Raw genomic sequence first — 17,198 nt, forward strand, 5'->3', positions numbered from 1 at the left:
TTCTTATGTTCATAACTATTCGCACGAGCGATTAATACGCTCCAAACCAACACCGGAATATTGCTAATTAAATACTCTTCCGATGGGTACCAAATACTGCTGTATGACTCCTGTTAGACCCTTCGTACAATACAAAGAGGGATTCCTCCGCTCAGGGACATTCTATCTAAACCAAACTTACAGAAACTATTGAGGGGAACATGATCTATAAACGACATTAATTGTGAACTTTTGTAACGAATGAGTCACACGCTACGATCACATAAACTCTACCGTAAATGCGCATACTGCGCGTGCGAGTGCACGCTATTGCGGGTATGCGCTTCCACGGGAGAGCGTACGCATGCGCAGCACGGACCAGTGTGCGGTGCAAATATGGCAGTGTGCATTGAGACATTTTTCTGACTTCGACAGTCCACCCTTTGGCAGTCAATAATAACTGCCACAAAATATTTAAGGAGAAAAATGTAAGTCAGGGGTTAATTGATTTCCATGGTGGGGAAAGGAGGAAGAATGGAGTAGGTGTGAAGAGAGTATGACCTAGTGAGAAAGCAGGAGCATGTGTGTATGAGTCCATGTTTGGGGGGGTCATGTATCATCGTGCCGTACGTGTGGTAAATCAAGCTTCGAGGTATTGCGAAGTATACATTTGAATTCCTTCTTATCCTGTGGTACAGGTCTGTGGATGGGCTGTCAAACTCTACCGAGCTCATTTCGGCTGTGGTTGTAACACAATGGGGATGCACATTTTAGTTGATGATACATGAATGGGGGAGGTATGTGGTTGCTGATATCTGTGCCTGTATTCCCTATCGACTATGTGTGTTATTACCTGAGGGTTGCAGAGATGAAGATAAAGAACACTTACGAAAAATGCAATGATATTCTATGTCAGGTTAATGTACGTTCGTCGATTGAGGTCTTGATTGGTGTCGTTTGATTGCAGTCTTCTTCTTTGTGCTTTTGCTCATAAATCGTGAGTAAAGCAAACAACGTCCATGGATTTACAAAAAATGTTGGGCTAGCGTGATTTTAAAGTTCCTAGGGAAACTGGGGTACCCATGGCATTGTCCATAAAATCTTGTATATCAGGTCGTCTGCTCTTCTTCTTTCCATCTTTCCGTTGTCGGCCCCTTGGCTCATCAGGTCCTTCGTCTACGTGGGTCTTTGTACCTCGGAGGAAAACATAGAAATGGGTGAAAGACGGACCGTATACTCATTACATCATTACGTCATGGTTTCTAGCATTGGGTCATAAATCAAATCCAGGTTAATTACAGTTTCCTCACTCCTCAAGCTCATCACTTTCGTACTTTGTTTACACCTCATCAAAGCCTGCCCGCATCTAAATATCAATCCAATAGATATAACGACACCTAAGATACACAGGAGAAACTTTCCAACATCCATTATGATTCCTTGAGCCCATTCTCCCAAACCGGAGAACCAATTTCGCGGGTTCAACCATGACACCCAACCAGTCAGCTCATTACCTACAGCAACAAGGGTGAGATTGTGTTTTCGACGAAATTCCCATTTTAATTGCAGAATGTCGTCCATCTTTTGGTCTATGACCTCTACCGGATCCTCGGTACTATTTGTGATGTACGTGCAACACTTTATGCCGTACTGTGTTGCCAATGTAACACAATATCCGCCTGTTACTGCTGTAAGGTAATTAAGAACCATCCTATGCTGAACTAGTTCTGTTTTATACGCTTGAAGTTCTCTTCCAGTGTATCTAAACGTGTCATCATACATTTCAGTGATATTGTCTAACAAATTGGCGAGTGCGGAAATGTATTTATAATTCATCACTCCTCGAGCGGTACGAGTGAAATCTAACGCTACCAGAACCTGAATCCCGGTGGATTCATGGATAAGATCAGAGGCCGGATGCTCTAACCTTTCTGACAGTTGTCTTTTAACAAGGTGCTCGTAGTGAGTGTGAGTATAAGGAGCTTGGGCACCACGGTGTATGTCCTTCATTTTGTCATGTGTTACAGTCATCACTTCAGGCAATACTTTTCCAATATAACACAATCCTTCAGAGTTTGGGGCAAGCCACTTGTACGCCTTTCTCCCGCATATGAAATATGCATCATCGGGGAGAACATAAGGGACGGAGAAGGACATGACCATGTTACAAACCTTCCAGGTGAAATCTCCTGACCCTAATTCTTCCATCTGTCTAATACATGTATCGGTTTGTACGATATGTGCACAGTATCCTGGTGATACCTCTCCAACTTTAGTAATTCTATTTCCTAAGGTATACCTATACCGGAAAGATTTTCCTCTACTGGCTATGTGGCGTACAAGCTCTGTATCTGTAGGCATTCTATCTGCTCTGTGTGAAAAGGTCATGGTAAGGTTGCTCCATGACACTTCCCAATTTCCCGGTTTTCTAGGATTGGAGATGTTAAAACATAAGAGGGACCTATCCACATGGTATTGGTGGAGCTTCAAACTAGGAGGGCTGGAGATGTTAAACCTCCGGTCCACCGGTCTCCCACCACTTAGCTCAAGTACTTCCCCTAACGTTAAAGGAAATGGTACTAGCCCTGATTTGCTGTGACCCTGAGGTACTTGAGAGCATACCCAACAATCTGTTTGGTTCAACACGTTACCCACTAGAGAGTGATAGTCACTCAATGGATGCCGGTCCATATGGATATTAAAACTAGATTGGCATTGCTTTATGCATCCATCTTCAACCAGATTACCACAGAGCCTACAGATACAATTTTCCTCAGCTAACAATCCATCACAATTTCTTCTATCGGATCGTTTTCTGATACTCGCCTTTGCTTGTTGGATTGGTTGATCTTGGAAAACTACGCCTCCATCATCATAATCGGAACCCATTCCAGAACCTCTCTCGACCTCTATGGTACTCTCGCCGGAACAGACTGCTCTGGTCAACATCATGGTTAACATCAAAATCCGGATCACAGTCTCTTTGGGCAAGTCCATCTTTGAGGAGGAAATGGAGAAGAATGAGAAAGGGGAAAAAGAAATATCAAGGGAGAAGGGATGGGAAGTGGAGAAAAACAATAAAAGGGAGAAGGGAGTCGACAACTGCTTTCGATCTTCAAGGCTCAGGTGCCGCCTCAGTCCTCCTGGAACAGACACTCCAGTGATACAACCTCTACCGTCTGTTCCTTATCACGGGACTTCTCTGGGTCAGCAACCTTCTTGCAGTGGGATGAATGGACCCAAGTCTCTCTCTCAGCAACCTTCAATGCTGTGGTGCTAGTCAATAAGACCTGGTATGGTCCTTCCCATCTATCAATAAGACAACCTGAGCGTAGAAAATTTCGTATCATTACATAATCCCCAGGTTCAATGTCATGACAATTACTATCTGGTAAATCAGGAATCACCAACTTCAGATTATCATTTTGACTCCTCAACTGCTTACTCATGTTAATCAAGTACTTTACAGTTACTTCATTGTTACATTTCAAATCATCCTGAGGGTTAATCATGACATGCGGTTGTCGACCAAACAGAATTTCAAAAGGAGACAGATTAAGAGGGGACCTGGGAGTGGTTCTGATGCTATACAAAACAATGGGTAAAGCTTCTGGCCACGTCAATCCTGTCTCTGCCATTACTTTACTCAATTTATTTTTAATAGTGCTGTTCACTCTTTCGACCTTCGCACTCGCCTGTGGACGGTACGGAGTGTGCAGCTTGCTATCAATTCCCATCAACTTACACATTCCTTGAAAGACATCACCTGTAAAATGGGTACCCCTATCACTTTCAATTATTCTAGGGATACCATATCTACATACAAATTCCTGCACAATTTTCTTAGCTGTAAACATGGCGGTATTTGTAGCTGCTGGAAAAGCTTCGACCCAATTCGAGAAAACATCTATACAGACAAGTACATACTTTAAGTTTCTACATGGGGGCAATTGGATGAAGTCAATTTGTATTACTTGGAAAGGGCCGCCGGCAGGTGGGATATGGGAGGGTTCTGTAGGTATTGCCTTTCCAATATTCTTTCTCAGACAGGTAAGGCATGACATTGCTCTTTTACCAGCATGAGAGGAGAATCCTGGGGCGCACCAGTATGCTCTTACCAATTTGCACATCCCCTCCTTGCCTAGATGAGTCAGCCCGTGAGCTGCTTCAGCCAGACATGGAAGGTATGCCCTGGGGGCCACTGGTTTACCATGTCCATCCGTCCAGAGCCCTGAGGGCTCCTGGCCATATCCCTTTGCCTTCCAGACTGCTCTCTCTTGAGTGGAACACAAATTCTGCATCTCACACAACTTCTGTGTGTTGATGGTATTAAATACCATCAACTGTGTGGTGTCTGTCCGTATGGGGGTAGCAGCTGCAAGCTTTGCAGCTTCGTCTGCTCGGCTGTTACCAAGGGATACTGGGTCTTGGCTATACGTATGTGCTTTACATTTGATAACAGCCACTCTGTCGGGTTCCTGTATCGCTGTTAGAAGCCTTTTTATATACGCTGCATGCGCTATCGGTGTGCCAGCTGCCGTCATGAAATTTCTGAGCCGCCATAGGGCTCCGAAATCATGGACTACCCCGAACGCGTATCTAGAATCGGTGTAGATATTGGCAGACTTACCCTTAGCCAATTCACATGCTCTGGTTAGGGCGACCAGTTCAGCAACCTGGGCTGAGTGAGGTGGGCCTAGCGGTTCCGCTTCTATGGTGTCTTGGTCATCTACGACTGCGTATCCAGTACACAAGTCTCCCGAGTCTGACTGTCTGTGACAACTACCGTCCGTGTAGAACGTGAGTTCTGCATCTTCTAGTGGATTGTCACTGATGTCAGGCCTTGCGGTAAAATTTTGGGTCAAATATTCCATACAATCATGTGCATCTTCCTTTGCATTAAATCCTCCTTCCCCATCACTCTCACCTCCCACCCTTTGTGCCTGTCCAGGCACACCTGGGAGAAATGTTGCAGGGTTTAATGCGTTGCATCTCCTTATGGTGATGTTTACTGGGGCCATTAATGCCAATTCCCATCTCGTAAACCTTGCTGATGAGACATGTCTGGTTTGGGCAGAATTTAATAAGGCAGATACTGCATGTGGTGTATGGATTGTGAGGTTGTGGCCTAGCACGACATCTTCGCTTTTCGTCACTAGCAATGCTATCGCCGCAACGCTACGCAAGCATGTGGGGAGGGACCGCGCTACCGTATCTAGCTGAGCGCTGTAGTATGCAACTGGCCTGCTGGCGTCACCGTGTTTTTGTGTTAGTACACCTGCTGCGCACCCAGCACTTTCTGTTCCGTATAGTTCAAAGGGTTTCCCATAGTCTGGCATACCTAGTGCAGGTGCCTGTGTTAGACACTGTTTGAGTCTCTCAAATGCCGTTTCAGATTCGTCTGTATGCGAAATCCAATCAGGTTTGTTTGAGGAGACCATTTCCTGCAGAGGTAGTGCCAATATGGAAAACCCTGGGATCCAATTACGGCAATACCCACACATTCCTAAAAACGTTCTGATCTGTTGCTGGGTTTGTGGTAGTGTCATGTCTCTAATGGCTTGGATTCTATCAGCGGTCAGGTGTCTCAGTCCTTGTGTTAGACAGTGTCCCAAATATTTTACCTTAGCTTGGCATAATTGCAACTTGTCTTTGGAGACCTTGTGACCTGTGTCTGAAAGATGAAACAGGAGCTGTTTCGTATCTTTCAGGGATGCCTCCAATGAATCAGAACACAGTAGTAGATCATCCACATACTGTATCAACACTGATCCACTTTCTGGTTGAAAAGACTGTAAACAATCATGCAAAGCCTGAGAAAATATACTTGGACTATCTATGAAACCTTGGGGTAATCGAGTCCACGTGTATTGGACTCCTCTGTATGTGAATGCAAACAAATATTGACTGTCAGGGTGCAGAGGTACCGAAAAGAAAGCGGAGCAGAGGTCAATGACAGTGAAAAATCTGGCAGTGGGAGGAATTTGCATTAGGATGACAGCTGGATTAGGCACTACAGGGAATTGACTCTCAACTATTTTGTTAATCCCCCTTAGATCCTGCACTAGCCTGTAACCCCTCCCCCCACTCTTTTTAACAGGGAAGATGGGACTATTTGCTGTGCTGGACGTTCTTACTAGAATGCCCTGTTGTAGCAAGCGCTCTATTACGGGAAAAACTCCTAACTCCACCTCTGGCTTCAGAGGATACTGTGGGATTTTTGGAGCTATCCTACCATCTTTTACTTGTACTACTACTGGAGCTACGTTTGCCATTAATCCAGTGTCCTGTCCATCTTTTGTCCAAAGTGACTCTGGTATCTGAGATGTCATCTCTTCTACCTGGGATGGGTTCCTATTTGTCATAATGGTGTGTGACATTAATTTTGATGGGGAGTCTAACATGTCTCGTACTTCCTGAGCGTGATTCTCAGGTATGTCCAAGAATACACCTTCAGGAGTACAATAGATGACGCAACCCATTTTGCATAGTAAGTCTCTTCCCAGGAGATTGGTAGGTGCCGATGCAGCCAGCAAAAAGGAATGCTTGGTATGCAAAGGTCCTATTGTAATCTCTGCTGGTTTGCTAACAGGGTAATGCTGGACTACTCCTGTTACTCCCATGGCTGGAACTGTCCTACCAGTGGTTCTCATGCCCACTGTCGAATTTATCACTGACTTGGCCGCCCCTGTGTCTACAAGAAAGTTTAAAGTTTTACCAGCCACATTGATTGCAATCTCTGGTTCGCTTCCAAGACTGGCAATCAACTTAACTGGCTGCAGATTACAGGTATGGCCACACCCCTATTGGGTATGGTGACCTCCCTGAATCCCAGTGGCAGCAACTACTTGTGGGGGAGTTAGCTGGGAACTACCAGAGGCGTGCCAATCTCTGTTCGGGGGGTATCTTTTTGTTTCCCCTGTATGTGGCTCAAAACTCCGCCTCTGTGGACCCTGCTCCCAATGTCGTGTGTGGTGTTGTTGTCTGGGGGGTTGAAAAGATCTTTGTACATTCTTTGATCTACATTCTCGTGCAAAATGTCCTGGTCTGTTACAAGAAAAACATGTTATTCCACTTGCCTTACCCACAGGATTCGGTGGTACATACGCAGGCTGCCTTGTGGTCAGCGCCTGTATACTTACGGACATCAACTTATCACTTTGCGACTCCCTGTGCCTAGTGATGTTTTTGTCGTGATCAACAGCAGCCTCTCTCAAAGTGGACACTGACAGACCTCGCCAGCATGGCTGCGTGGTCTGTACCCTAGCCTTTAATGTTTCTTTCAAACCATCCATCAGTACAGATACTGCTACTTCTCGATGGTTTGGGTTGGTCTTTATGTCTTCTATACCAGTGTATTTTGCCATTTCTGATAATGCCCGGTGGAAATATTCTGCTGCCGTTTCAGACTCCTTTTGTTTAATGGAGAATAGTTTATTCCATTTAGCAACGGCTGGGAAATATTCTTTTAGCTGCAAATTTATCCTTTTTACATTATCCTGGTCGTACACATCTGTAAGTGGTACCTCTTTGTCTAGTCCACAATCAGCCAAGAATTTAACTGGGTCGACACTGGGGGGTAAGCAAGCTCTTAGCACTACCTGCCAATCCTTATTATTGGGCTCTAAAGTGTTTCCTAAATCCCTGATGTATTTTTGGCTTGCCACTAAATCCTTTCTGGGGTCTGGGAATTCAGACACTATGGTCCTTAATTCCATTCTAGTTAACGGGCAATACATGGCAATGTTCCTGACGGGTGTGACTCCTGATGCATCTGTTTTCCCATTGGGAACTACTATCACCTTTACTGGATTAACTCTTATAACTTCACTCTGTGTAGATTCTACAGCTTGGGGTGTAAGTGTTTCAGTGTAATGCATGGTGCCGTACTTACCTGATGACACGACCTCACCTATCCCTCCGCTAGGGGCCTTCACTAATCTCGTGGCTGTTGATGTGCCTACTGTAGTCTCTGAAATGGTGGCTGCAAGAGAGAGAGCGCTGAAATCGTTGCCGAATCGTCTTCTTGTTCACACTCCTGAGGAAGGTTCAAAACAGGGTACAACTTGCACGGGTTAATACTTGCATGAGTTATTTGGTTAACATCATTAACATTTACATTGTTACTAAGAGTTTGTGTTTTACAACCCAGTGCGTTTCTCTCCGCAATCAACTTCTCTCCTGCAATATATGGTGGAGGAGGAGCTGTGGCAATCAACTTCCTGACTGCCCCAGATCCTGCCGCCAGAGCCAAACCTCTCTGTATCTCACCTTCCTGGTGCCATAACTGTAAGTAATCATGATGCTGAATTCGTCTCTGATGATTTTACGAGACATATCCTCCTCCTTAAATTTTGTAACACTTCCGGACTGAAGCTACCTATTCTTGGGAACTTGTCCCTGTCTTGTACAGTCATTCTCTCCCATTCATCACATAAAGATTCGGTGTGAATTCCATATTTTTCACACATTACATATCGTGCCGACCCAACTGGTCGGTTCACAGAATCAACCTGAACCAGGGTTGATCGCCCCCTACCTGAGCAACTGGCCCCCATCGTCTGTAGGTGTTGCTTAGTCCTCCTTGGATTTTCTGTATCAAGGTTTTCAGCAAGCCTTTACAGACAACCAAATTACTCCGCAGTAGGCCGGCGGTGGCGGTTTACCGAGTACCCCACTCACTCGCCCACCTCGACCAATACGACCTGATCACACCGACGTGGTGCTGGCGTACTCGATACAGGGCCCCTATGGAACCTTCAGTTTACTGGAACATATGAGGGATACCCGCAGGACACTTACTCTTTCCAGTAAACGTTGGGGTTGTTAGATAGTTCCTGAGTGACCAGCGAACTTCCCTTCCAAAAATAAAAAATTACACAAATCACGTCAGAATGTACAAATAGCGTTTATGACCTTCGTACACAAATAGTACCGGTCAGGTTTACTAATGCACACAATTACGTGCGGTACAATCGTTCAGCACATAAGCAACTAATCTTATGTGCGGAGCGACCAGTGGAATCGAAAATTTCGGCTGCGAATTCCTTCAGCCAGAGCTTAATGGCCTATATGGGTTCTGCACCAACACCCCAGGCGTTGTGCCACTGGACTTTTATAGCGGACCTTTTTACCTTATGACCTCCTGGTCTTGTTACCTTATGACCTCCTGGTCTTGTTACCTTATGACCTCCTGGTCTTGTTACACCTTATGGTCCGCTATACTCTAATGCTCAAATATTTATTTAACCAGAGATGCCTCCCTAGCCACCGTATATGTCACTTACACGTATGTTCCTTGACGAGTACTCGGCTTTCCTTTTGGTTCCCCCTTTAAAATTGTATAAACACACTCACTCAACACATGTACACTTTTGTTTCTACCTCTATTTCTGCGCAGAAATTTGTCTTCAGCCCAAGTGTGTTACTAATTAGGAGCAGGATCTGTTAAACTAAATTTCGGGTTTTCCAAAAATTGATTTGCGTTATTTACCGCGTCACGTTATCTACCGCTGTGCGTTACTTATCGCCTTTGCGCTAATTATCGCTTTGCGCTAAAATCCACTTTATCACAACTTGAGCTACGTGGACGTAACCAGACGCTACGTTGCGTAATGTACGCTGCGTGCGTCTGCCTTTCGGATTGCGTACGCTAGTCTTTGTTAGCGACACGTGTACGCAATGCAGAGGATCCACCGTAACACAATATTTATCAATGTAGATGATCCCTGATCATCCACCGCAATCCACACTGCACACTGGCTGCCTCGTCTCTAAGACAAAACCGTGTTCTATACTTTAATTATTACTTTTACTATTAAATAACAGCAAATCTCTTTTTGCACTTTCTATCAACTATAAAATTGGCAAACAGGAATAGTGATATACGAAAAATGAAATATACAAGTGGAAAGAAATGCAGGTATATGCGTGCGTACGCAAGACAAAAGAAAAATAAACAGTTTTAAAAGACACAAGCGTTTTGTTCTTACTTCCGGTTACCGGATTCCTTCAGCACTCTTTACCTAAGTGAAGCAGACGCTTATCCCGTCAGCAACTGCGAGACAACCTCCCACCCTTTTGCTGGGGGATAATGTCTGCTGATCTACCTAGTGCAGATGTGAAAAGGATCGGACGAGTCCCCAATTGACAATGCTAAATTCCTATGTCGTATAAACAACCCTTATGAAGCCAAGAACACTGTACGCTGTTTACTTAAGAAATACCGTAATGGTACGCTATTTGCGTAACGATCGCTCAGCCGTAGGCGAGACGCTCAAGCGTCACGTTCGCTCACGGCCCAGCGATCACAGGACACGTTATTGGTTATGTCTAGGGGAATGATTCGCTATGGCGTAGCATACACTCGAGACCACGAGGAGGTCACCAGCGATGCAGACGCTCACAACACTATACCTTGATATTAAACCTTATACCGACGAAACACACAGAATACCTTTAATGTGAGTACAGGGTGTAAATGCAACTTTGTGTAGCCTGACTACCTACAAAGCTGTTTGAGCGTCACCGACGCTCAAGTGAACACTTAACACTATAGTAAATACACAGATACTGTTTTAGGGTTCCAAAGCCTATTATCTGTATTATATCTAGTATACTTGTAAAAGAGTAACACAGTACAAATGATACACTACAATATAACAAAGACTTCCTAACCAAACACCTAACTAAGGGATAAACTACAATACTATCCTGGCCTAACACAATACAATACAATACTATAAAGTTTAGTCTAGGGGAGTTACGAGAGAAAAGAGAAAATAGAGAGAGAGAAATAGACACAGAGGGAGAGAGAGGAATTGGCTCACAGAAAGACAATGATTACGGAGAGAACTTACGCACAAAGGGTATGATCGCCTGCGCCTCGATATCCAGCTCCCGATTATCAGCAGATAACCGTTGATGAGAGAGTGAGAGCTGGATGTGGTCGGCCTGCCTATTTATGCCCCACACACAATGCAATCTCCTGGTCCTACAATCCTTCAGTTTATTGGACACAGGAATTCGGCCCTGTACTGTAACCAAAGGTCATAGGTTGATTCATACAGGTGGGCTGTGCTGAGTTTAAACGGCTCAGGTGGGTGGGAAACTGGGTTTCCCGCCGCATACCTGAGTATGGGTAAATAATAGAAATGGACATAAACTTCTTATGTTCATAACTATTCGCACGAGCGATTAATACGCTCCAAACCAACACCGGAATATTGCTAATTAAATACTCTTCCGATGGGTACCAAATACTGCTGTATGACTCCTGTTAGACCCTTCGTACAATACAAAGAGGGATTCCTCCGCTCAGGGACATTCTATCTAAACCAAACTTACAGAAACTATTGAGGGGAACATGATCTATAAACGACATTAATTGTGAACTTTTGTAACGAATGAGTCACACGCTACGATCACATAAACTCTACCGTAAATGCGCATACTGCGCGTGCGAGTGCACGCTATTGCGGGTATGCGCTTCCACGGGAGAGCGTACGCATGCGCAGCACGGACCAGTGTGCGGTGCAAATATGGCAGTGTGCATTGAGACATTTTTCTGACTTCGACACTGGTCACACTAAGACACACTCCCCCTGCACGGCACAGACACACGGGTTACACAGGTTATACAGGTTACACTAAGGCACACTCCCCCTGCACGGCACAGACACACGGGTTATACAGGTTACACTAAGGCACACTCCCCCTGCACGGCACAGACACACGGGTTACACAAGTGACCGTGTAATCCCAGCTGTCTGCCGTCACATCCCATAGTGTGACCGTGTAATCCCAGCCGTCTGCCGTCACTTCCCATCCCATAGTGTGACCGTGTAATCCCAGCTGTCTGCCGTCACATCCAATCCCACAGTGTGACCGTGTAATCCCAGCTGTCTGCCGTCACATCCCATCCCACAGTGTGACCGTGTAATCCCAGCTGTCTGCCGTCACATCCCATCCCACAGTGTGACGTGTAATCCCAGCTGTCTGCCGTCACATCCAATCCCACAGTGTGACCGTGTGATCCCAGCTGTCTGCCGTCACATCCCATCCCACAGTGTGACTGTGTAATCCCAGCTGTCTGCCGTCACATCCCATCCCACAGTGTGATGTGTAATCCCAGCTGTCTGCCGTCACATCCCATCCCACAGTGTGAACGTGTAATCCAAGCTGTCTGCCGTCACATCCCATCCCACAGTGTGACCGTGTGATCCCAGCTGTCTGCCGTCACATCCCATCCCACAGTGTGACCGTGTAATCACAGCTGCGGTCACATCCCATCCCACAGTGTGACCGTGTAATCCCAGCTGTCTGCCGTCACATCCCATCCCACAGTGTGACCATGTGATCTCAGCTGTCTGCCGTCACATCCCATCCCAGTGTGACAGTGTAATCCCAGCTGTCTGCCGCCACATCCCATCCCACAGTGTGACCGTGTAATCCCAGCTGTCTGCCGTCACATCCCATCCCAGTGTGACGTGTAATCCCAGCTGTCTGCCGCCACATCCCATCCCACAGTGTGACCGTGTAATCCCAGTTGGCTGCGGTCACATCCCATCCCACAGTGTGACCGTGTAATCCCAGCTGTCTACCGTCACATCCCATCCCACAGTGTGACCGTGTAATCCCAGCTGTCTGCCGTCACATCCAATCCCACAGTGTAACGTGTAATCCCAGTTGGCTGCGGTCACATCCCATCCCACATTGTGACCGTGTAATCCCAGCTGTCTGCCGTCACATCCCATCCCACAGTGTGACCGTGTAATCCCAGCTGTCTGCCGTCACATCCCATCCCACAGTATGACGTGTAATCCCAGCTGTCTACCGTCACATCCCATCCCACAGTATGACGTGTAATCCCAGCTGTCTGCCGTCACATCCCATCCCACAGTGTGACGTGTAATCCCAGCTGTCTGCCGTCACATCCCAATCCACAGTGTGACGTGTAATCCCAGCTGTCTACCGTCACATCCCATCCCAGTGTGACCGTGTAATCCCAGCTGTCTGCCGTCACATCCCATCCCACAGTGTGACCATGTAATCTCAGCTGTCTGCCGTCACATCCCATCCCAGTGTGACCGTGTAATCCCAGCTGTCTGCCGTCACATCCCATCCCACAGTGTGACGTGTAATCCCAGCTGTCTGCCGTCACATCCAGTCCCACAGTGTGACAGTGTAATCCCAGCTGTCTACCGTCACATCCCATCCCACAGTGTGACGTGTAATCCCAGCTGTCTGCCGTCACATCCCATCCCACAGTGTGACGTGCAATCCCAGCTGTCTGCCGTCACATCCCATCCCACAGTGTGACGTGTAATCCCAGCTGTCTGCCGTCACATCCAGTCCCACAGTGTGACAGTGTAATCCCAGCTGTCTACCGTCACATCCCATCCCACAGTGTGACGTGTAATCCCAGCTGTCTGCCGTCACATCCCATCCCACAGTGTGACGTGCAATCCCAGCTGTCTGCCGTCACATCCCATCCCACAGTGTGACGTGTAATCCCAGCTGGCTGCCGTCACATCCCATCCCACAATGTGACCGTGTAATCCCAGCTGTCTGCCGTCACATCCCATCCCAGTGTGACGTGCAATCCCAGCTGTCTACCGTCACATCCCATCCCACAGTGTGACCGTGTAATCCCAGCTGTCTGCCGTCACACCCCATCCCAGTGTGACGTGCAATCCCAGCTGTCTGCCGTCACATCCCATCCCAGTGTGACGTGCAATCCCAGCTGTCTGCCGTCACATCCCATCCCACAGTGTGACCGTGTAATCCCAGCTGTCTACCGTCACATCCCATCCCACAGTGTGACCGTGTAATCCCAGCTGTCTGCCGTCACATCCCATCCCACAGTGTGACCGTGTAATCCCAGCTGTCTGCCGTCACATCCCATCCCACAGTGTGACATGTAATCCCAGCTGTCTGCGGTCACATCCCATGGCGGCCGGTAAGTGGTGAAGTCACACAGACATAGAATGACATCACACTCTATGTATCAGATGACAGCGATGGGCACTGGCCGCATACACACCTTTCCCAGCCACATAATACGCCCCCAGTTTGTAGCAGCTCTCGCTGTGAGCGTTCTCCTCGCAGTTCACTTTCAGCACTTGTGCTGTCGCCTTGAAGTCTTTTTTTATATTTTCTAAATACTCGGCTAATCGATGGCAGCCTGTAACATAGAGGAGGTAGGTTCTGTGTAAGTGGCAGATGGAGGAATTACATGTAGATGATGCTCTGTGGTACGCCCTGGGCTGACAGAAGCTGCAAGGGATATCCATATACACTGGCATGTCAGCCACGTCTGTGTGATATCTATCCTCCCATGTATGAGTCACTGTAATTTACAGTAGGGACGCTGACCACCACCTAACACTAACTTACAGTAGGGACGCCGACCACCACCTAACACTGTAACTTACAGTAGGAACGCTGACACCCACCTAACACTGTAACTTACAGTAGGGACGCTGACCACCCCCTAACACTGTAACTTACAGTAGGGACGCTGACCACCCCCTAACACTGTAACTTACAGTAGGGACGCTGACCACCACCTAACACTGTAACTTACAGTAGGGACGCTGACCACCCACCTAACACTAACTTACAGTAGGGACGCTGACCACCACCTAACACTGTAACTTACAGTAGGGACGCTGACCACCACCTAACACTAACTTACAGTAGGGACGCTGACCACCACCTAACACTAACTTACAGTAGGGACGCTGACCACCACCTAACACTAACTTACAGTAGGGACGCTGACCACCACCTAACACTAACTTACAGTAGGGACGCTGACCACCACCTAACACTGTAACTTACAGTAGGGACGCTGACCACCACCTAACACTAACTTACAGTAGGGACGCTGACCACCACCTAACACTAACTTACAGTAGGGACGCTGACCACCACCTAACACTAACTTACAGTAGGGACGCTGACCACCACCTAACACTGTAACTTACAGTAGGGACGCTGACCACCACCTAACACTGTAACTTACAGTAGGGACGCCGACCCCCTAACACTAACTTACAGTAGGGACGCCGACCACCCACCTAACACTAACTTACAGTAGGGACGCCGACCACCACCTAACACTGTAACTTACAGTAGGGACGCCGACCACCACCTAACACTGTAACTTACAGTAGGGACGCTGACCACCCACCTAACACTAACTTACAGTAGGGACGCTGACCACCCAGCTAACACTGTAACTTACAGTAGGGACGCTGACCACCTAACACTGTAACTTACAGTAGGGACGCCGACCACCTAACACTGTAACTTACAGTAGGGACGCCAACCACCCACCTAACACTGTAACTTACAGTAGGGACGCTGACCACCACCTAACACTGTAACTTACAGTAGGGACGCTGACCACCTAACACTAACTTACAGTAGGGACGCTGACCACCCACCTAACACTAACTTACAGTAGGGACGCTGACCACCCACCTAACACTAACTTACAGTAGGGACGCTGACCACCCACCTAACACTAACTTACAGTAGGGACGCTGACCACCCACCTAACACTGTAAATGACAGTAGGGACGCCGACCACCCACCTAACACTAACTTACAGTAGGGACGCTGACCACCACCTAACACTAACTTACAGTAGGGACGCTGACCACCCACCTAACACTAACTTACAGTAGGGACGCTGACCACCCACCTAACACTGTAAATTACAGTAGGGACGCCGACCACCTACCTAACACTAACTTACAGTAGGGATGCTGACCACCACCTAACACTGTAACTTACAGTAGGGACGCTGACCACCCACCTAACACTAACTTACAGTAGGGACGCTGACCACCCACCTAACACTGTAACTTACAGTAGGGACGCTGACCACCACCTAACACTGTAACTTACAGTAGGGACGCTGACCACCACCTAACACTAACTTACAGTAGGGACGCTGACCACCACCTAACACTGTAACTTACAGTAGGGACGCTGACCACCCACCTAACACTAACTTACAGTAGGGACGCTGACCACCACCTAACACTAACTTACAGTAGGGACGCTGACCACCCACCTAACACTGTAACTTACAGTAGGGACGCTGACCACCCACCTAACACTGTAACTTACAGTAGGGACGCTGACCACCCACCTAACACTAACTTACAGTAGGGATGCTGACCACCCACCTAACACTAACTTACAGTAGGGACGCTGACCACCTAACACTAACTTACAGTAGGGACGCTGACCACCACCTAACACTAACTTACAGTAGGGACGCTGACCACCACCTAACACTAACTTACAGTAGGGACGCTGACCACCACCTAACACTAATTTACAGTAGGGACGCTGACCACCCAGCTAACACTGTAACTTACAGTAGGGACGCCACCCACCTAACACTAACTTACAGTAGGGACGCCGACCACCACCTAACACTAACTTACAGTAGGGACGCTGACCACCACCTAACACTAACTTACAGTAGGGACGCTGACCACCACCTAACACTGTAACTTACAGTAGGGACGCTGACCACCCACCTAACACTAACTTACAGTAGGGACGCCGACCACCACCTAACACTGTAACTTACAGTAGGGACGCTGACCACCACCTAACACTAATTTACAGTAGGGACGCTGACCACCCAGCTAACACTGTAACTTACAGTAGGGACGCCACCCACCTAACACTAACTTACAGTAGGGACGCCGACCACCACCTAACACTGTAACTTACAGTAGGGACGCTGACCACTACCTAACACTAACTTACAGTAGGGACGCTGACCACCACCTAACACTAACTTACAGTAGGGACGCTGACCACCACCTAACACTAACTTACAGTAGGGACGCTGACCACCACCTAACACTAACTTACAGTAGGGACGCTGACCACCACCTAACACTAACTTACAGTAGGGACGCTGACCACCCACCTAACACTAACTTACAGTAGGGACGCTGACCACCCACCTAACACTAACTTACAGTAGGGACGCTGACCACCACCTAACACTAACTTACAGTAGGGACGCTGACCACCCACCTAACACTGTAAATTACAGTAGGGACGCTGACCACCCACCTAACACTGTAACTTACAGTAGGGACGCTGACCACCCACCTAACACTAACTTACAGTAGGGACGCTGACCACCCACCTAACACTAACTTACAGTAGGGACGCTGACC

At 47.4% G+C, this 17,198-nt stretch overlaps 1 protein-coding gene across 2 annotated transcripts in view; it reads right to left on the reverse strand.

Moving 5' to 3' along the window:
* LOC134957195 (cytochrome c oxidase assembly factor 7) overlaps window positions 1-17,198 on the reverse strand; it is a 109,032-nt gene that overhangs the window by 66,786 nt on the left and 25,048 nt on the right. For both annotated transcript variants that reach the window (XR_010186521.1, XM_063938891.1), the window contains exon 2: window positions 14,024-14,164. Coding sequence is in view for 1 of the 2 variants with exons in the window: in XM_063938891.1 (XP_063794961.1) it covers window positions 14,024-14,164 (141 nt within the window). In the remaining variant the exon portion in view is untranslated. The remainder of the gene's footprint in view (window positions 1-14,023; window positions 14,165-17,198) is intronic.

The sequence above is a fragment of the Pseudophryne corroboree genome, chromosome 9, assembly GCF_028390025.1.
Source record: "Pseudophryne corroboree isolate aPseCor3 chromosome 9, aPseCor3.hap2, whole genome shotgun sequence".
Taxonomy (NCBI): Eukaryota; Metazoa; Chordata; class Amphibia; order Anura; family Myobatrachidae; genus Pseudophryne; species Pseudophryne corroboree.